Genomic DNA, 21,499 nt, shown 5'->3' on the forward strand with positions numbered 1-21,499 from the left:
TGTAGTGGAGGAGGAAAAACATATATATATATATATATATATATATATTATCAATCTTTCTTTGTCGTAAATTTTACATTGCCTTGTCACGATTCTCACGCACTCCCTTTAAAGCTTACTTTGCCACAGTACTTGAAGATGACCTCACGATCGCGCATTTAGCATATCATAAACTTGCTTACAAGGTATATTGCCCATGATATATATACATATGTATAATTTTGTTTATTCTTCATAACCACATTTCCAACTCTTCATACACACAAATACCACATAAAGACACACAATCATCCATCTGTTTCTACATATTTTCATATTTTCATATTTTCATACATACACATATCAATTGACTTAGAGTTATAATGAGCAACAGTTTACTTATCCTAGGATCCACTGGATTGGTTGGTGGCCAAGTTGTCAAATTTGCCCAAACCTCAAAAGATTTTTCCAAGATTTTTACTGTTACTAGAAGAAAGCCAGAGTTTGCCAACACTGCTAGTACCACCGAGTCACCACGCATTGATACCATTGTTGAGACTGACTCGTCCAAATGGCCACAAGCTATAAGTAATCTTGAACCTGCACCCTTGGCTTACATCTCTGCATTTGGTACAACTCGAGCCAATGCTGGATCGGCAGAGAAATTTAAAGAGATTGATTATGGCATCAATTACGAAAGTGCTAAAGCAGCAAAAGAAGCAGGTGCCAAGGTATGTGTTTTAGTCTCGTCTTATGGTGCCAATGCCAAGTCACCTTTTTTGTACATGAAGACAAAAGGAGAATTGGAGAATGCCATAATCGACTTGAAGTTCCCATACACGATAATTTTACAGCCTGGTGTTTTACTTGGTGAGCGAAACGAGTCAAAGGGTTTTGGTAATGATTGGGCAGTGAAGTTTGGCAAACTTTGTAAAGGAACTTGGTTTGCTCCATTATTGCAACCAATCGAAGCTAGTGATTTGGGTAGAATTGCTGTTGAGTTTGCCGAGAGAGGATTGAAAGGTGAATTTAGGGAGAATGTTTTAAAGGTTAGTGGTTCTGAGTTGACTGAGCTAGTTGATGATTTTAAAATCGTTTAATGAGAAATAGATGTTTTTCCTTTTTTTTCTTTTCCTTTTTCTTTTCCTTTTTCTTTTCCTTTTTCTTTTCCTTTTTCTTTTCCTTTTTCTTTTCCCTTCCCCTTTTCATTTGTACTGTTAGTGTTATTTTTGTTTTTTGTTTTTGTAAATTTTGTTCTGTGAAATCAAGATGGTAAAAGGATAAAAATTGCAAAAACAAACAAGTTAAGTAAGGAAAGACCAAATTCAATTTCCAACTAGCGCGTTTTTAAAGAATCCTTATTAGATAGAGAAGCCGTATCAGCTGTTTTCCTTAAGAGCAAAGCGATATCTCCGTATACGTTCCCGAAGAAAGGAGTACAAAAAAATAGAACAAAAAACAACAACAACAACAACAGTACATATATATTAGATTTTGATTAATTAGTTTCGAACCTAACCATATTTCAATTTTTGAAACAGTACAGCCTCTCCTGTTCAATATTATTTTAAAATTTTTTTTTTCTTCTTCTTCTTCTTCCTCCTTGCAAAAGCTTCAATTGTTTGACTTTGCATTTCAGCTCATTTACAAAACTTTCCCTATTTTTTTTTCTTCTGTTTATCCTTGTTTGTTAACTACTGATCAACCATGCCTGAGGTAGACGAGGGAATCCAGAATCTATCAATTGAGAAAGCTGATGCAGGTGCAACTGCAACTGCAACTACGGCCGAAAAACACAATCAGGCTCTGAACTCAACTCTGAAGACAGGCCTAGATAAGAGCGTGGAGTCTCAAACAGCTAATTCCGCTGGATCCAGCCCAACAAGCGCCACCAGCAGCAGCAACAACCCCCAATACTATGTAAAGTCTACCATCAAGTCAACCAAATTGAATGATGAACAGGCTCAGAAACTTACCAAACTTATCTCGTCTGTTCCTGATATTTTAAAGCAGACAAAAAATCCAGCATATGATGAAATATTTGGATATAGGATCAATTCTGATGATTTGGAGTATGTTGATATCCCCAAGCGTAATGAGATTTTGTTAAAGTTTCTTGCGGCAGATAACTATGACTTGGACTTGGCAACAAAGAGATTGATTGCTACGTTTAATTGGAGAAATGAATTTCAGCCATTACATGCTGCATTTGACGAAAAGTTTCACCAGGAATTGAATGAGTTGGGTGTTATCACCCAGTTTGCTTCGGGTAATGATAATCTCCATGTTATTACATGGAATCTTTATGGTAATTTAAAAAGCCCCAAAAAGATTTTTCAAAAATTTGGCGAGGGTGCAGACGATGGACAGAGAGAGGGACTAGCTAAAAGCAGCAGCAACAGCAACAGCAGCAGCAGCAGCAGCAGCAGTAGTGGTAACAATAGAGGCAAGAATCTTCCAGGGAGTCAGTTTTTACGTTGGAGAATTGGGTTGATGGAGAAGGCTTTGCAGCTTGTTGACTTTACAGATTCCAAGAACCACAAGATTGCGCAGATTCATGATTATAACAATGTTTCGATGTTTAGAATTGATCCTGGGATGAAAGCTGCGACTAAGGAGATTATTGAGATTTTTGGACAAAATTATCCCGAGTTGTTGAGTACCAAGTACTTTATTAATGTTCCCTTGATCATGGGTTGGGTGTTTACTTTTTTCAAGACTATTGGAGTGATTAGTGCCGAGACGCTAAAGAAGTTTCAAGTATTGAATCACGGGGATTTAAAGGAAACGTTGCCAAAACAGGAGTTACCTGAGAGTTATGGTGGAGTTAAGAGTGCAAAGGGGGATCCAAAAAGAAGTTTATTTGATTTGGATGTGAGTGAAAGCATCAAGTTGACAAAATACGGCCAAGTTGTGTTGCAAAGACTTGGCGATGAAGAGATTGCACATAATAATGACGAAGTAGAGTAAAGAACAAGAAGTATAGAAGAAGAAAAAAAAAGTATGAGAAGAGGTAGAGCAAGATAAAGAAAGCAATCACGTGTTTGCCATTGGAGTAAATTACATTTGACAACAGGTGTATGATATAAAGGATAAATAGTTTAAAAGATTATAGAAGTTGAACTATAAAACATAGTATAGTTGTTTCTTTAATTAAAATCATGTATTTGTAAAAAAATAAAAAAAGAATGTTTTTTGTTGATCATTGGACCTGGGACCAGCAAAGATCAGATTAGAAACTAGTAAAGGAAGCGACAATATATTAATGTACACCGTGCTAAGAGCCATAGCCCAGGATATATGTTTTGATGAATTTTTTTTTTCTCTCTCTTTTTTTTAATTTTGGAAAATATAAAATATAAAATATAAAATAGAAAGAGAGAACTATATCACAGACAAACAGTTGGTAAAGAGCTACACCATTGTACAGAGTCAAAAGTTGGAAATTAGTTGTTTGTCATTGAACAATTGTGATTAAACTTGAAATGTAAGGGGAGGGAGGAAGGGGACGAAGAACGGCAACAGCAGATCAAACATAAGGTTTGGGCTGGGTAATGAGTATTCTTTAGTTGAAGTCAACAGTTCTTTGTAAAGCATAGAAGCTTTGAAATTTCCATAAAACGATATTCAACATTGATACTAGGAAGATACATTCTCCGTTCGTTCCATGCTTACTAAATTGACAAAAAAAAAGACCGGAAATGGAAAAACCAAAAAAAAAAAAAATCAAAGAGTAAAACATAAGATGACTCTGTTTTATGTAAGTTAAAGATATTGAATATGAAGAAATGCAAAGGGAAGTTAGGACAATTCCCTAAGAGACAGAAGAGTGGGCTGTAACTGTGGTTTTAGGGCCAAGATTGTATGAAGCGGACATTTATCTTTATCTTTTTACCTTTTCGCTATCCTTTTATTTTTAAAGAGTAAAGAATAATAAAAAAAAAAGGAAACAACAGTAACAATAGATATACCAGCAAGGGATGAAGATATATGATACATGTAGAAACTAAAGAGTTGTTATGAGGGTTTGAAAGTAGTTAAAATTTGTTTGGAAGAAAATGGGTGTATTTTTCTATTTATTCAAACGAATAAGTATCTCTCGAGTTGTCCATAGTTCAGTATAAGGTTCTCTCCTTCTCTCGAAATCAAAAACAAAGTGTAAAAGATTAGAAAAGAAAATAAAGACAACAGGAGATTACAATAGGCGGAGTAGGCACAGACAAAGACTGAGACTGAGACTGAGACTGATAAGACTTCTTCTAGCTTATGATAATCTTCTTTGCATTGGGCCAAAAAAAAAGAGAGTATAGAAACAAAACCCTTGAGATATATCGCACATTTACAATTACAACCAAAACCACAACCACAACCACAACTACAACTTTTTTCCTCTTCTTCTTCTTCTTCTTCTTCTTCTTCTTCTTCTTCTTCTTCTTCTTCTTCTTCTTCTTCTTCTTCTTCTTCTTCTTCTTCTTCTTCTTCTTCTTCTTCTTCTTCTTCTTCTTCTTCTTCTTCTTCTTCTTCTTCTTCTTCTTCTTCTTCTTCTTCTTCTTCTTCTTCTTCTTCTTCTTCTTCTTCTTCTTCTTCTTCTTCTTCTTCTTCTTCTTCTTCTTCTTCTTCTTCTTCTTCTTCTTTTCTTCTTCTTCTTCTTCTTCTTCTTCGTCTTCTAGATTTTCTACTTACTACCGCATCCTTTTTGTTTGTTTGCTACATCACTTTATAATAAATCTCGACGTTGGGACATTCAACCTTTAGGACAAACACATTTATTTCTCCATCCCTTTCCCATATACCCTTGTTTGCCCTTCAACATACAGGTATCAGAAATATAAAGTAGAGAGAAACCTAAACTGCAATTTTAGAATCATATCTACAAATCTACAATTTGTGATCAAAAAAACTACCAAGAAAAAGTATCACCCACACCACCAGTTTTCCATTTTTCTTCTACTCCTCCCCCCCCCCCCCTCGATTTGTATACTCACCATCACAGTTTTGGAATCATTTATCAATCATTTATCACTTATTTGTTAAAGCATTCTTCAATTAGAGTGCAAGAAATAAAAAAAAGTGTCTTATAATTATATCCACCCCTATTCTCGCTCCACTGCACTCCAACACCGCTTTACTTTACTCCACTTCACTGCATTTCACACCACCCACACACACCACACCACACCACTTGGATTTCTTGTTTTCTTTTTTTTTTATTATTTTATTTTATTTTTTTGTTTTTCATTTTTTGTTTTTTGTGACAAATTATTTGCGCTTATTGCCTAGATACATTCTCAACACGTAACCTCCCTCCTTAGTATATACCATTATAATTCAACCAACCACTACACACCTCCCCCTAAGGTTACCAAATCAAAAGAAGGGAAGAGAAAAGTACAATACAGTACAAATATCATATTATAAACAATACACAATAAGTAATCAATAATAAAAAGAACGAAAAAGAGAAAGAAAAAGAGAAAGAACGAAACAGGAAAAGAAAAAGAAAAAGAAAAAGACAAAGATAAGAAAAGGAGAAAGAAAAGTTAAAAATAAAGGAAAGGTACACTGTTATATAATATTGGTATCTTCTTAAATAAAACACATTTACTACCAGCAATAGTGCTATTCGAAATACAAAATAATATCCTTGCAATTTTCTTCTTTTCCCTTCTTACAGCTTCCCCAGTTTTATGAGAAATCATTATCAAACTATATCGCAGTGATATCACCATCATTATCCAACTTTAGTGAAAACTATTGACCACAGATTTTTATCTTGCTTGACTCTTTCCATCCTTCCTTTCCTTCCCCAAAGGACATATACACACACACATATACACACACACACACACACACTAACTAGCCTGAATCTTCAAGAACCAGTTTTCTTTTTTCTCCAGTACTTAACATCAACAAAGAAATCCACCATTCTCACAATGCATGGGAGTTTCAGCTTTGATAAGCTAAAAAGCAAAGTCAACCCACACAGAAATCCAAGTCACACCGAGAATGCAACCGATCATTCTCGAGGGAAAATTAGACGACTTAGTCTCGATCATGATAATAATGTTCGACAGGACATTATTAAGGGAATAACTCCCCCAAGAGAATCTTCAAGATTAAGATCCACTTCATTTTCCTTCATCCATGGAAACAGTCATAACAATAATAACAATAATAGTAATAACAATAATAATAGCAACAACAAGAACGACTCATCAGCAATTAACTCGTCGTCACATGGACATTTACACCTCAGTCGATCAAACCTCAGATCCAGATCTAGATCGGTCTCTACTTCAGCGTCAACATCAGCCTCAGTCTCAGCCTCAGTCTCACAGTCGCATTCCCACGCAGCACGAGCGCTATCTCCATCCAGCATATTCAAATCATCGAAATCTAAAGATTTGTTTCACAATGAGTCAACCCAAATATTGCTGCAGAAATTACTCAATGAGCTACATGACTTGGGCTTGCAAATGCCAATACCAATAAAGACATTGTTGCAAGGGTCACCCTCCAAATCTATTAGAGTTTACGTGTCAAATTCAAACGATTGTATTTACCTACCCCCAGCAAGCTCTACAAGCTTTACATATGAAGATGTGGAGAATGGAGGTAGTCAACAAAGAGAAGCCAGCTCATTCTTGCAAGATACCGCTAATAATTATAGTAATAGCTCAGGTAGTCGAAGATCATCGATTATATCTATTTCAACACCGCAACTGCTGCAACCACTGCAATCAGCGCAAGCTCCATCATTATCATCGTCTAACCCAACAGAAGTCATTGATGGCACTGAAGGTACTAAACTCACTCAGCCAAACAACTCATTACGCCAGAGGATGAAGCTGTTTAGCTCGCCAAACTATTTGTGCACTAAAATTGATTCAGAGAATCCAATTCCACACACATTTGCCGTCATCATTGAGTTGACAAAAGACCAAACAACTGTGAAAGACTTGAGCATTAAATTTCAATCCGTGACTCAAATCTTGTGGCCGAATTCAGATCCATATAATCGCTCGCATTCAAAAGAAAAGTTTGAGATTGGAACTATGGAATGGACAACTAGCTTAAACAATGCAGATTATTACATTGATAATGGAACACTGTCAGGAGAACTGAAAAGTAGAGTAAAGAGAATAGCACCTGAAGACTTGGCCAGACGCACACGGGAATACAAACTAGTTAATATTCACGAGTGGAATAACTCGTTGAAGGGAAATTTTTCGTCTGAGGAACAATTGGCTGAGAATGCACTGACAGAATCAGCAATATCTTCACACTCATCACACTCAATAACAAACACAAACTCAAATACAAATCATAATATTAGTTCCACCTTTAATAATTCTAATACGAATTCAATTCCTGAAACACACCGAGCTGGTCTTTATGTGTTTTTGTTGCCTGTATTACTTCCAGAACATATTCCCGCATCAATTGTATCTATAAATGGCAGTTTGATGCACAATTTACTGGTGAATTTCAACAAGATAAGTGATAAGTTGAGTCGGAGATTGAAGGTTAATGCCTCGTACAACTTACCCATGGTACGGACACCGCCTAATTTTGCCAACTCAATAGCTGATAAACCTATTTATGTCAATCGAGTATGGAATGACTCTGTGCACTATATCATAACTTTCCCACGAAAATATGTGTCTTTAGGCTCGGAGCATGTCGTTAACGTTAAGTTAGTGCCACTCGTCAAAGATGTCATTGTTAAACGTATCAAATTCAATGTACTAGAAAGGATTACATATGTATCCAAAAACTTGGCTAAAGAATATGACTATGATAGTGAAGATCCTTACTGCTTACACCCTGCAAGAGAGAACAAGGTAAGAGAAAGAGTGGTTGCTTTGTGTGAATTGAAAACTAAGAGCAAACAATCTACAAACACTTTTTGCGACCCTTATAAAGAAGAAGTGATTAAATGCCCAGAAAACAATTTGCTTTTTTCATGCTATGAACCAGAAAATGATATTGGAACTGGTACCGGAAATGGAAAAGTAAAAGGAGCAGAAACAAAGTCCTCTTTACGTAAAAAAAATAACAAGGATGAAAAGAAAACAATGGTTGCATCGCCTTTGGACATCAATATAGCGTTGCCTTTTTTGACGACAAAGGCTGATAAATCAATGATGACGGGGTCTACTTCGAATGAGTCCTATGAGCGTGGCAGATCCGCTTCTTCGGCAGCATCATCAACTCCAGGATCTCGTAAAGCCTCCATAGTCCAAGAAAATATTCCGGATGGCGGTTTTTTCAACCCTTCTTCGCCAGTTATTGGGGCACTTGAGACCAATTTAACTAATGTAGATGAGATTGGTCCGCATGAGTTGACGGGTCCCAACTCATCATCATTTCTTACTGATGAATTAGCATTGAAACATTCACCTCCAGAAAATATCAAGAATGGATATACTTTGAAATCAAGAGCATTATACCCGGACTCCAATTACAGACACATACAGATCAACCACAGATTACAAGTGTGCTTTAGAATTTCAAAACCGGATCCAAAAGATGATTACAAGATGCATCATTATGAAGTTGTTGTTGATACCCCTTTGATCTTGCTTAGTTCGAAATGTAATGAAGGCTCAATACAACTACCCAAATACGATGAACTTGATATTAGCACACCTAGACATATCAGTGTTGGTGATGCCAGTAATCAATACCAGAATACCATCACCAGTACAATCGTTAGTAACAAAAAGAATTCCAACAATAATGGTATTATATTCAATACTCCGAGTTATAGTAATAATGGTGTAACTATAAAGCAGTGGGATCAAGGTAGTGTTTACGACAACGGTGACCAATTGCCATCATTTGAAGAAGCCACATCTACACCATCATCACCATTAACGAGAACGTTATCTATTGCTGAGGACCCCTTGAGTCGTGTTCCTTCCATACAATTGATTACACCAAACGAGCCTGCACCGGCGTATGAAAGACAACCATTTGGTGGGCAACAACAGTCACTAAGCGATGCTGGTTCGACAATTGATGAAATTATCAACATTAATTCAACAACTTTTCCCTCATTACAACCAACACAAAGAAGACAATCGAGTATCAAGGACAGCCTTTCGAATTCGTTTTTGCATAAGTCATCGCCATCATCCTTGCCACTTAACAGTAACTTAATATCTCCTCTACAATCATCACAATCGCCCGATCCGCTTTCGCGCCCTTCTGCTCCGCATACAATACCTTCTTCGTCTTCTGATGAAGTTAGTATACAACTGGACAACTTATCGTCATCGTCGATTAATCATACTGCTACTGAGACTCCGGCATCATCTTCAGTCATTCCAGATGCTGTAAGTGTCTCAGGTTCAAGCTGTGCCATCGAAAGTATCTCCGATAATGAAGATAATGATGTAAGCAAGGTTGTACCTTCCGAAATAAATGCCGCAGAAGAACAAGAACAAGAACAAGAGCAAGAGCAAGAACAAGAACAAGAACAAGAGCAAGAGCAAGAGCAAGAGCAAGAACAAGAACAAGAACAAGGACAAGGGCAAGAACAAGAGTCAGCCAACACACGTATCTCTTTTAACAATAAGGCGTTGTCTTCCAGAAGAAGTGAAACGTCCAACACGTTGATATCTGCACTGGCACCCGATGATCCCAACGCTACGGATGTGTATGAAATCAACGAATCTTCTGATGGTGACGATGATGATGTTGATGATGATGGTGATGATGATGGTGATGATGATGCTTATGATCATGAAAATGATGCTACTCTTGAAGACGACGATGCATTGGGCAATCTAGTAACTCAAGAAGCCTCATTTAGTCAAAGGTTGCCTTTACTCAAACAGATGAGTACCGACACTATTCGAACACAAAATACATCCGCCACAAGATTTGCAACTACATTAAATGATATACCTCATAATGAATCAAGTGATGATGTTTCGTTATATCACAATGGGATACAGGGAATTCGACATTTGAACATTTAGAGCGCTTGTTTCCGTTTTTGTAATTTTTATTTATTCGTTATTAACTTCGATACTGAAGAGTTTATTTCAAGACACTTATTTAAAGAACAGTTATTTAAAGAATATAAGCTAATAATTTAATGTTTTATTTTTTCATCTTTTACTTTGATTTGTTTGTTTCTTTAATTTATCTCTATGTATTTAAATTAAATTATTTTTCTATGAAGAACAGCAAGACGCAAAACAGAAATATAAATTGTATTCTAGAACATTTTAATTAAATCCAAGTACAGGAAAGGAAGAAAGGAAGAAAGGAACAAGGATCAAAAAGAAAATCAGGGACCCAAAAGAAAAAAATTCAAAGAAAAAAAAAACAGAAATCGAGCTTATACAGCTTTAGAAACTGAACTCTTTTAAAAAATGTCTCCAGCATTGGCCAAATTATGGTTCTTTCTCTCTGGCCAGTATTTGCCATTGTAATCCCAAAACATATCGCCTGTGACTGGATGTTTTTTCTTTGTAAACCAATTCGGAGTGTAAGTCTCCCCTTTCTCTTCTCTTCTTTTCCTAGCTTGCCTTTGTTTAACCTCAACTCTATGTTTCTCATCGGCTGCGCGATCATAATTTCCTTCTTCCATATCTCTTTGATCTGGTCTCAACCTTGTATCAGTTGGGGCAATCCACTTCTTTAAATTGTCATCAAGTCCATTCAAAGTAACCGCAAATGCTGTTAAATTGAATGGAACTTTAGGTCGAGGTGCAACTTGCCAGACTAAAAACTTGGCCCCTGAAAATGGGTCTGTGGATTTTGCAGAACCTTTATCAGGGTCCTCAATAATCGACATCTTCCTTTGGGCGCTACTTCCTCCATCTTGTTGCTCCTTGGTAATCTTTTTCGCAAAAATCTTGGAGTTCCAATGACCACCCATGGCCCACTGCGGAACACCATTACGATCCAAAGCTTGTCCAGACAATTGGTATGCCGAAGAAGCTCTCCATCCACGTTGTTTCATATCAACTGTTATGGTGTCCCCCGTTGTATGATTTGTTACAATCATCTTACCGTAATTGTCAACTGTTGGATTACCAATCATAATACCAACAACAGCGGTATTGACCTTTTTCCAACTGTACAATTCCTCAGCAACAACCTTCCCGTTCTTGTCCTTAACTCCGTTATCGGGTCTAATCGCACAAAACATCTTACCCAAGTGTTTAAAATCAAATGATCGACCAGAAAACTTGGAGTCAACAGCGTTTTCTCCGTAATAATCCCATTTTGGGGACAATGCGTGACATGCACTGATTGGAGGATGGTGGCTCACTTGTTCCACAAACAATCGGTAGTTTTGATCGGGTCTTGCGTATTCATAAGTTTCACCCAATAATGGATTGAAAGGCTTGGCAATTCTATCAATAGTCGAAGAGTACTCAGTAGCAGCAAAAGTTGCCACATAAATTAATCTCAATGTGGAATCGTCATAGCCTGCTGCAATGTTCAATAGATCGTTGTACTCGATATCCTCAGTCAACCTCTGAAGCAATGAAGTAGGTTCGTTGAATGAAACTGGCAAAGTCATTCTTGTCATATCTTTACCAATCATTGATTTCAAGATACCCCATAAACCAACCTTTGGTCTATTATCTTCATCCATGGAAAGCTTGGTTCGTGGCGGATTCTCGTATCCCAAAAATGAACCTTCTTGATGAAGCTGATGGTTGATAGATTTTTGGACTGGGTTCAAGCCATCGTCGCTCGGTAAAGTTTGAGCCTCTTGTTGTTTCTCATTTGTTGACTGATGTGGTTCGTTAGATGAAGTGTAAGGTGGGGGTGCTTGTACCAGAGATTGCTGTGGTACGGCGTCTTGAGTAACCTTTTCTTCTTGCAATGTTTCATTACGAGGAGAAACACTATCATTGTTATGGGAAGCACCAACAGCTACTGCACCAGCGACACCAGCTGCACCAGCTACACCAGCTGCACCAACGGGAGCAAAATCTTTTTGGTCTCCAGTCACTCCGCCCTGACCATTCTCTGTTTCAAGGTGACTTCTGCTTTCTTGAACTGGGGCCACGGCTTGATGCTTTTGTTCTAAATTATCTTGTGTGGTATTTTCTTCGGGTACTGGCAAATCTTGGTTGATAGAAGCTCTTGAATGTTGTGGTTCAAGATTACCTGCACCAGCATCATCATTATAGTCACCGATTTCTTTTGCCTCCTCTACTTCTTCCGCTTCTTCTTCCGCTTCTTCTTCTTCAAATTCGTCAGCATCAAAGAACTCATCGTCAGAGTCTTCACCCAATAACTCTCCAATGACGTTTTGTGGAATTTGTTGCTCACCTTGATGATGTACAACTTCGTCAAGTTTGTGATCGACTTGTTGAAGTTGATCCTCATCGACTGGGCTTTCTTCCAACACTTCACCTTTAGCAATTGGCGCAACACCAGCACTGGATCTAGCACCAGGTGCTGGTGAAATGGTTCCACTTGATTTGACAATGGCACTACCACCAGATAAGTATTTTCTCAATTGTTTTCTTTGACCTTGGAAAACGGCCAATTTATCTTCTCTGGCCTTGACTTCGTTTTCCAACTGCCTGATAGATTTTTCCCAAAGCTTGTTAACCTCGTGCTGTCTATCCAAGTCCTTTTTCAACTTACCATCTCTCGAGTCGACAATTAAATTGTACTTTCCAACAAGTTCATGAACAGCCTTGATTGTATTCTTACCAACAATGCATACCTCAGCTTGTTTAGTGTGTGGTTCAAAAGTCTCACTGGTCATCACTCGCTCAAACAATTCCAACAAAGATGCCAATTCAATTTGCAAAGATCTCTTAATTGTTGCAATCTCGTCATTGAGTTGCTCAAAGTCAATTGATGCTTCAGTGTCACTATCATAATCGTCACCTTCTAATTCGTCGGCGTCGTAATCAAAATTCTCATTATCTGTGTCGTGTGCACTGTGATTGATGTCAGGAGTTTGCTCTCTAGTAGCCTTTGAGTCCGATAAATTTGTGAGAGGAGCTAAACCTGTAATTTGCTGTGCTTCAGTGTGGCTAAGATTGCTCTTGACGGTTGATGCCCTGGATAAGTTTTGCTCACCTGTTGATGCGTTTGACGCTTGACTGGCATTGCGTTTATGCTTACGTCTTCCAGGAATTCTGAGACGGTGTCTCTTTTTTTCGATTGACTCACTGTCATCATATGAGTATTCTTCCGGTGAATTGCTTCCAATAGCATTACCAGCGACACCTGCACCTGCGCCTGCACCAGCACCTGCGCCAGATGAGACCGAGGTAGAAGTACTGCTAGTAGTAGGAGCCCTTTTCACTCCTTGTCGTCTCTTGAGGTTATCTTTCGCAATAGTTATTGCATTTTGCAATGTCCAAACCCACCTATTAGTTTCAATAGGGTGGTTCGCCTTCAAATGCCATCTAAGCCCATTCTTACCGTAAATTTCAAACTTCATTTTTTCCGAGGAGTCGAGATGCAAAGTCGCATAGCCAAGATTCAAAGATCCACGACATGCATTACTAGTATCATCTTGGTTTGCGTAGTAAGACAAGATTCCGTGTTCGTCCAAAACAAAATACCTAAGCTTGTAACCTGATGCAAAATTAGTCCATTTGCGTAGATAGCCCTTATAGACTGGCGCACTACCGGTTTTCACAGCGGCGTTTGTTGCAGCAACAGGGTCCATAATAGTTTGGTCCTTGGATGCAGCCTTGAGAAGTTTGCGTAATGCATCGTCCTTAGAATTGACTAGGTCGATTGGTAATCTACCTCGTTTATCGCGCTTGAATGGGTCTCCGCCGTGCTTCAAGATCCAATCGCACATTTGCAAGTCATCTTTCTTGATAAATTCATGGAGCACAGTGTTGCCGGTCTCGGGGTCTGCTCCATTGATATCCAATAGTTCAGAAGCTCTTGGATTCGACACCAATAACCTTTCCAAGTTATCGAAATCTCGTTTGCTGAAATAGGTGCGCAAGTCACTAGCTGACTTCTCAACAAACTTTGCTCTTTCAAACTGCATCAATTGTGCTAGATTTAAATCTTTTGCAACTTCCACAGGTTGGTTTCTGTTTAAATTCACGATGGTGTCGTTGATATCGGGCAACGACAAGAGATATTTGACTACATCCTGTCTAGACGCCATGGCTGCTAAATGCAAAGGGGTATTGCCTTCAGGGTCCTGTGAGTTGATATCCAACCCGTATTTGGAAGCATTTTGAATAAGAAACTGGATTGTGCTCAAACTGGCAACTTGAACTGCATAGTGTAATATAGTTTCTTTCAATTGGATCAACTCTTGGTTGTGGATATTTGCTTTTGACGAATTGAGTTCGTTAACAATCAGGTCAATCTTCAAAGTGTCGCCGCCTCTCAAAGCATCCAATAGCTTCAAACGAAGCAAAGACGCACTTATTTGCGGTGATTCACTCATTGTGATATTGTTGGTGGTAAATTTGCTCGAGTTGTTGTAATGGTAATGGCAAAATAAAAGTCTATAGCAAGTTCTTTAAAAGTTTTATGCAATTAAGTAGTGGAAACTCTAGTTTGTGTGTAAGTAATAGACCTCTATACTACTATTGGGTTATGGAGTGCAAAGTACAAAGTATGCTTTGGAACTGTCTTGGATAATATAGAGTCTTCAATATAATATATGTATAAAAAACAAAAAGAAACAATTGAAGGAAAATGAAAAAGAAAAAAAAAAACAAGGAATGGAATGTTGGTTTCCAAAGTGTGGCTTGGTTATACTTCTAAAGCGTTGCTAGTTTCTTTTTCCCTCCTTTTTTTTGGGTATTGCTGTATTAATGAATTCGTGTGTGTATGTATATGTATATATATATGTTGATGTTGTGCGTATATGTTTCTGTAATATTATTACTATTATTTTTTTATTTTACTTTTTATTTTTTATTTTTTATTTTTAATTTTCTGTTGCTTTGCTCTTGCTCTTCTTTGTCTTCCAATCAATTCATAAGCTTAGCAATCTACTTTTAAATCTTCAAGGCGTCTTATCTTTTCATACATGTGAATTGTGTATACTGTTATGAAGAGAAAAGGGTCAGGTATATACATATCTATATCCGATAAAATAGCATGTATCTATATCATGGATCTATGGTTAGAAGAGTGTGTATGATTAAAAAAATATATATTCAACAAATGTGCAAAGATTGGACAAAACTTGTGACATCATCAGATTTTTTTTCCCCTCCTCCGCCCCTCCGCCCCCCTCTTTCCTTCCAGAAAATGCTGTCACGGATGAGCGGGGCAAACAATGTGAAGAGTTTGGAAAAGAGACGCACAGCTTTCATCTTTCTCATCAACCCACCTAAAAACACACAAGCACACGAGAACATAAGAGCACAAGAACACACAATCACACTAGCTATCTATACTTTGTGATTCCACCGCCCTTTGGTCTTTGTCTTTAGATTGCTGTTTGTTGGATCTTCGCCTCTCTTTTTTTATTTATCATTATTCGCTTTCTCTCTCTCCACATTGTTTTGGATATACCTTCACTTGCACCAATTTCAGTTTTCTTTCTTTTTTTGGTATTTTTTTGGTAATTTCTTCTATTTTTTTTGCACCTGGTGCTCCAATTCATATATCCTCCTCGGTTTTATAATTGACGACTAGAACCTACATATCTTTCACCTACAGTGTCTCTGGAATAAAGCGTTTGCTAAACAATATAAGTGGGAAGAGGGAGTATATTATCCTAATTAATTACCAAGGATTTGCAATAAGAAATGCAGAACCATAATATATAAAAGAAGATGCTGATGCAATCGTTAGAGGATGCGGGAAAAATTAAGAAGAGTAGTTACAAGGCAAACTTGCCTTTGATTCCTCCTTCTTCTCCCAAATTCTGTTTAGTGTCCATGTTTTTACCCAACCCATCTCTCAAGAAACTTTTATTGCAACCCTCCACTTCTTGTACAACCTAGTTCAACGTGTAGATTTGCACAAGGTATAGCTAGTGACTAAGCTTTGAATGGTAAAAATGTTCAAATCGATTTCATTCAGAATTACCATACATCCTTAGTTTTAAGCTTTATAGTATTAAAATAATTATCTGATACTCATTAGAAATCACTTTTTTTTTTATTTGTTTATTCAATCAATACTGAGTTTGGTTTTATTTTATTATTTTGTTTTGTTTTGATTTGATTTGAATCGTTTTTTTTTTTTGGCATCAATTCTTTGGCGTTAGTTTGGTTTTGGGTATTGGCTGCGAATTTGTATATGGACACACTCAAAATTCTCGATCATCGGCGAGTTAGTTCGCGGACCTTTTTGAACTAAGCAGTTAAGCCCATCACTAAAACTCGGCACCACAACCCATCACAATTTGTACTTTCAAAGCCTATAATGACATCAGAGAAGCGACCTCGTGACAACAACGACACCGACGTCGATACCAACACCACCAACACCACCAACACCACTACCCCCAGCAAAAAAATTAAATTGGATTTGAACAACCTCAAGCCATCCCACACACTATTCGTGAAAAACTTGGATAACAAAGCGAATAAACAATCCCTTGTGCACAATCTATACATACTTTTCTCAGCATTCGGAGATGTTATCTCAATTAAATTATACAAGTGTTATGCATTCATAGCATTTGGCCTGGTGGAATCAGCAAAATTAGCATTACGGTCATTACAAGAGGAAGAATTTTTTGAGAGGCCGTTGAAGATTGGTTATGCTCTTAAAGAGTCGAAAGTAGTGGCAAATGCATTAAGCGGGGGAAAGAATCTAAATATGGATAAAGTTGAAACTGATAATGAAAATGGTGATCAAAATGGTGATCAAAATGGTGATCAAGAAGAAGCACAGGAGGAGGAAGAATTAGAAGTAGAAGAAGAAGAAGAAGTGTTACCACTGTATGAATGACCGACTTAATTAGATGAACAGAAAAAAAGTGATCGAAATTGCTTCATAAAAATCGAAAAGATTGTTTTAGAAAAAGAAAGGGAAAAAATAGGGAAGGAAGATGAAGAATATTTCGAAAGATGAAAAGTTTTTATTATTCAATATTTCATTTCAATTGCAATGCGTCTACAAGTGAACTTTCCACACAATCAGGAACTCCAAGACCTCCAGCAAATACAGTACCTCCAAATGAAAGTTTATAATTCTCTTTGTTCAATATCTCAAGGACTTTTTCTTTGGTCTCTTGATAGCCAAGATTGTACTGAGGGATACATTGTGAATGTAAACTATAGCTTATTACCAAATCATTATCCTTGATTGTATCGATTTCCGTATCCCTTTTGCCTTCACTGATGGTAATAGCTTTAACATTCAACCTCGAAACATCAACCTTCAACTTTTCAGCTAAAACATCTTCAACAATTTTGAGATTCAACTTATTCGAAGGGATGCTCCAATGCGAGTAATAGTGGCCACCCATCATTATTGTAATCTTGTTATATTTGTTGCGAACTGGTTTACTATCGTTAAAGAGACCTTGCACATGATTCTCAATGTCTGAATCGTAAATCGTGCCTAATAGAGCTTGTGGGTTGTTTGAAACATTGCGGTATCGTGGTCGTAAGAAACCAAAGCCCGGCTTTCCTTGCGGTATCAAGAGCAGCTCCCGTGTAAACAAGTTTGTCAAAAATATTGAGACATACTGAATAGAGTTTAGCTGTGGGACCAATGGGTTGTTTGCTGGTAAGGAGTTGGCCAAGCTATGGGTATTGATGGTGCTTCGTATATGATCAAACTTTTCTCCATTTACAAGTCCCGATACTGGATCGCATGATTCTATGGGTGCATTATACTTAATCACGGTATTTGTATTTTGGATAAGGAATTGCGCTAAATGTCTGGGAAGAGCATCCATACCATCATGTAATTTGATCATTGGGTAATCTTTGAGCCGCGTCTGTAGCAGTAGTAAATTAGCATGCGGTGAAAGCAACTGTTCGTAGGTTTGCAATAGCTCCGAGAGTTTTTGTACTTTTTGTTTACTGTCTATTTCACCATCCTTTGTTGTACCATTAAGCTTGGGCTTGGGCTTTGTCTTCAGTTTAAGTATTTGTTGCAAAACATGCTTTACTATTGAGCCAGATTCATGTTCAATCTCTTTCAATGCAGGCAAAATACTCTTGATACTAAGTTTGCCAATATCACCTGCATACACTCCGTGCATTATTGCACTGGCAACGTTGTCCGTAATTATTGTACTTTTAAACCTTCTCTTAAAAAATTGTTCAACAGTTTCATCTCCATTGTAGGGCTTGACAAAAGGTTCAAAAACAATTCCTCTGAGAAGATTCCAGTCGAAAGCCTTCACCTGTTTTAAAAACTGGACTGTGCTTGCAATTGAGTTTGGCACTTGAACTATCTCGCCCTGGCTATCAGTAATATATTTTTTGTTAGCTGGACTTGATTTGTTAATCACCTCTACCTGATTCTTGAGGCCCAAGTTCTGCAAGATATCAATCATAAGTAAGCTTCCATCCTTAACTCCGCGTAGTGTTCTTGGACCCTTCTCAAGCATTATTTTCTCGCCGGTATCCTTGACGTGCAATGTTGGCGAAAACATCCATCCTCCCGGTCGTTGAGTCTTTTCATAGATTGTGAAATGTAAATCTGGTCTTAACTTGCTCAAAAAATATGTAAATGTAAGACCCAGGATACCAGCTCCTAGTACAGCGACCTTTCCATCTTTCGGTAGTTTTGTTAATGTCATATATATATATATATATATTTATATACAAAAGAAATGTTGTAAACTCAAATGGATTGTATTGTTGATAGTGGTAATAAGTGTTACACTATTGGATGTAACAGAACTTAGTCACTTGGTCCTTTGATGTCAAGACTAGCTGCGAAAAAAAAGGGAATTGTATGAGCGTAGTTGAGGTATTATTCCCTTCTGTTGTCTTCTTAATCCAATGAGTCTAATTTGTCCTTATTTGTCTTTGTCTTTGCCTTTTTTTTTTTATGTATGTTTTTCTTTTTGCTTTGTTGCTGATTTTTATTTTTTTCGCAGCAAAAACAAACCAACAAAATCTAAAATCATACCACTTGGACCTTCCCTGCAAATGTTTCAGTACCCATCACTTTACAGCTTTTCAAAACAAAAATCAACTGAAGAAATAGAAAAATCAAGGTAAATGGCCAAAATTAAAAAAAAAAATTAATAAAAATTAATTGATTTAAAATTTAAGGTGTAAAGGTTTGGCGACAATAGTTCTTTTAGTTTACGATAATTATTTTGTTTTTTTGTTTTTTTTGTTTTTCACTTTTATTTCATCATCAACATTTTTTTTTTTTTTTTTTTTTGCTTCAGATATTATTTTCACTCTAAAGACTTCGAAGTCCAAGTCATTTCTGTTTTTTGGTAAGATTCCCTCAAGTTATTAAGGAAGAAGCAATAGAGTTGATAGGTATGGACCATTCTCATGATCAAAAAGGAATAAGCAAAACCAATTGGTTTTCGCAAAATTATGTGGGTGAGTTTTTACCAATTAGGTTACATAACCCTTTACTCTTCTCCACCTTTCTTATTTTCCTCATCTCCCCATTTCATTCACCTCCCCACTCCACACATACACACACACACACATTGTGCTTCTTTTTCCTAATCTAATTCTGCTATTCAATCAATCTTCTTCTTCTTCTTCTTCTTCTTCCTCTTCCTCCAGCTCCTCCAGCTCTTTCATCTTCCCCGCAATTCATGCGCTACGTCAAAAGGAGAGCCAAAAAATTGTTAATAAAGATACTATTCATACTCCACTGTTGATGCCAAAGATTTACCGAGTTTCTTCTCAAGAATATATTACAAACCATCTGTTTTTTATTTTCCATCTTTCAATTTTACCATACCAAAGAGGAATCAAGGTATAATTGATCCTTTCCCCTCAAAATGACCTTCCAGACAAGTCAGCTCCCATCAACAGACGTATGAGTTTAATCTGCCATTATCTCCGAAAGGAGATAAGCTCATTCCACCAGTTTCTTCCCCTCTTATATACTACTTTATCATTACCTCACTCTACTCTACTCTACTCCACTTCACTTCACCCCACCTTTCTCTACCCCATCTTCTTCCCTACATATTAAACCCTTCCTTACTCCCCCCCTTTCTCCCCCCCTATTTCCCCACAAATTGAACTTGTACTCTAACCATATCACACCCTCTATTCCATACCTTGTATAGAATTCTTTATAAAATACCTCGATATTTCTCTTTAATCTTGTATTTACAATTGAGTCTATAAGTAACTTCTTTTCTTCTTCCACTTTCTATCACTATTCATCATCGTTTTCACCTTCTAATTTGCTTTCTTTTTCTTCATCTATTATTATTATTATTTTTTTTTTATTCTTTTTTTAATAAAGGGCCAAGATGAACAGATTTAAAATCCCAACTACTCAAAAAGCAGTAATCTTTTCCACTCTAAATGGTCCACTCGAGTACAAGTCCATTCCCGTGCCCAAACCTGCGCCAAACCAGCTTCTCGTGAACATTCACTACTCGGGAGTTTGCCACTCTGACTTGCACGTCTACAAAGGTGAGTTTGGCAAGACTTTACCTAATCTCCCACTCGTAGGTGGCCACGAAGGTTCGGGAGTCGTTGTTGGATTCGGCTCAAATGTCACAAACTGGCAAATCGGTGACCTTGCTGGTGTCAAACTCATTAATCACACGTGTGGTACCTGCGAGCATTGTCAGCAATCACAAGAGACTGCTTGCGCAGACTCTCGGCTCTCGGGTGTGCATATCAATGGCACATTCCAGCAATACTGCATCGTTGACGCCTTACAGGCAACAAAATTACCACGTGATATAAATCTACCTGCTGTGGGACCAATATTGTGTGCGGGCATAACGGTATACAAGGGCTTAAAAGCATCACTAGCGAAACCTGGTCAATGGGTCGTTATTTCCGGTGCTGCAGGAGGATTGGGCTCGCTTGCCGTGCAGTATGCGAAAGCCTTAGGCTTGAGAGTTATTGCAATCGATGGTGGCGGTGAGCCGAACGAGAAGGAAAAGTTTGTTAAGGATTTAGGGGCAGAAGTATACATTGATTTCACAAAAAGTGCTGATGTCGTAAAGGAAGTTCACCAACATTCGGGAAGTGGCGGAGGCGCTCATGCAGCATTAAATGTCTCCACTTCTGAAGCTGCAATTCAACAAAGCATCAACTTTGTTAGATCTCGCGGCACAGTGGTGCTTATTGGTTTACCAGCAGAGGCCAAGATTAAAATACCAATATTGCCCACAGTATTGAGACAAATCACCGTGAAGGGTTCCTATGTGGGAACAAATTGGGATACTCATGAAGCAGTTGATTTCTTTGCAAGAGGTTTGATCAGATGTCCTATACAAATAGTTGGCTTGAGTGAGCTTGAAAGAGTTTTCAAATTAATGGAACAAGGTAAGATTATTGGTCGATATGTTGTTGATACATCCAAGTAAAGTAGAATATCAAATACTCAACCATAATATGCACGATTTTAATATACTACGATACTTGATTAAATAAATTTTGTTTTTGTTTTTGTT

The 21,499-nt window shown here is 37.5% G+C and overlaps 7 protein-coding genes across 7 annotated transcripts; 5 read left to right on the forward strand and 2 right to left on the reverse strand. All coding sequences in view use genetic code 12, as the record gives it.

Annotated features, from left to right (window-relative positions):
- Positions 1 to 362: 362 nt before the first annotated feature.
- On the forward strand, positions 363 to 1,079 carry FMP52 (Protein fmp52, mitochondrial; the record flags this gene model as incomplete). The annotated part of the gene is made up of 1 exon (XM_001527797.2): positions 363 to 1,079. One exon carries the CDS (start codon positions 363 to 365, stop codon positions 1,077 to 1,079), a length of 717 nt encoding a protein of 238 aa, XP_001527847.1.
- A 607-nt stretch (positions 1,080 to 1,686) lies between these two features.
- Positions 1,687 to 2,949, forward strand: SFH5 (Non-classical phosphatidylinositol transfer protein (PITP); the record flags this gene model as incomplete). Its single annotated transcript, XM_001527798.2, has 1 exon — positions 1,687 to 2,949. One exon carries the CDS (start codon positions 1,687 to 1,689, stop codon positions 2,947 to 2,949), a length of 1,263 nt encoding a protein of 420 aa, XP_001527848.2.
- Positions 2,950 to 5,912: 2,963 nt separating this feature from the next.
- ECM21 (Plasma membrane proteins endocytosis) lies at positions 5,913 to 9,968 on the forward strand (the record flags this gene model as incomplete). Its single annotated transcript, XM_001527799.2, has 1 exon — positions 5,913 to 9,968. One exon carries the CDS (start codon positions 5,913 to 5,915, stop codon positions 9,966 to 9,968), a length of 4,056 nt encoding a protein of 1,351 aa, XP_001527849.2.
- Positions 9,969 to 10,360: 392 nt separating this feature from the next.
- PVL30_000362 (uncharacterized protein) lies at positions 10,361 to 14,398 on the reverse strand (the record flags this gene model as incomplete). The annotated part of the gene is made up of 1 exon (XM_001527800.2): positions 10,361 to 14,398. One exon carries the CDS (start codon positions 14,396 to 14,398, stop codon positions 10,361 to 10,363), a length of 4,038 nt encoding a protein of 1,345 aa, XP_001527850.2.
- A 1,940-nt stretch (positions 14,399 to 16,338) lies between these two features.
- PVL30_000363 (uncharacterized protein) lies at positions 16,339 to 16,869 on the forward strand (the record flags this gene model as incomplete). The annotated part of the gene is made up of 1 exon (XM_001527801.2): positions 16,339 to 16,869. The coding sequence occupies one exon, from the start codon at positions 16,339 to 16,341 to the stop codon at positions 16,867 to 16,869; it is 531 nt and encodes a 176-aa protein (XP_001527851.2).
- Positions 16,870 to 17,014: 145 nt separating this feature from the next.
- HEM14 (oxygen-dependent protoporphyrinogen oxidase) lies at positions 17,015 to 18,676 on the reverse strand (the record flags this gene model as incomplete). Its single annotated transcript, XM_001527802.2, has 1 exon — positions 17,015 to 18,676. One exon carries the CDS (start codon positions 18,674 to 18,676, stop codon positions 17,015 to 17,017), a length of 1,662 nt encoding a protein of 553 aa, XP_001527852.2.
- Positions 18,677 to 20,338: 1,662 nt separating this feature from the next.
- ADH1_1 (Alcohol dehydrogenase) lies at positions 20,339 to 21,412 on the forward strand (the record flags this gene model as incomplete). The annotated part of the gene is made up of 1 exon (XM_001527803.2): positions 20,339 to 21,412. The coding sequence occupies one exon, from the start codon at positions 20,339 to 20,341 to the stop codon at positions 21,410 to 21,412; it is 1,074 nt and encodes a 357-aa protein (XP_001527853.2).
- Positions 21,413 to 21,499: the final 87 nt, after the last annotated feature.

The sequence above is a fragment of the Lodderomyces elongisporus genome, chromosome 1 (assembly GCF_030384665.1).
Source record: "Lodderomyces elongisporus chromosome 1, complete sequence".
In the NCBI taxonomy this organism is placed as follows: Eukaryota; Fungi; Ascomycota; class Pichiomycetes; order Serinales; family Debaryomycetaceae; genus Lodderomyces; species Lodderomyces elongisporus.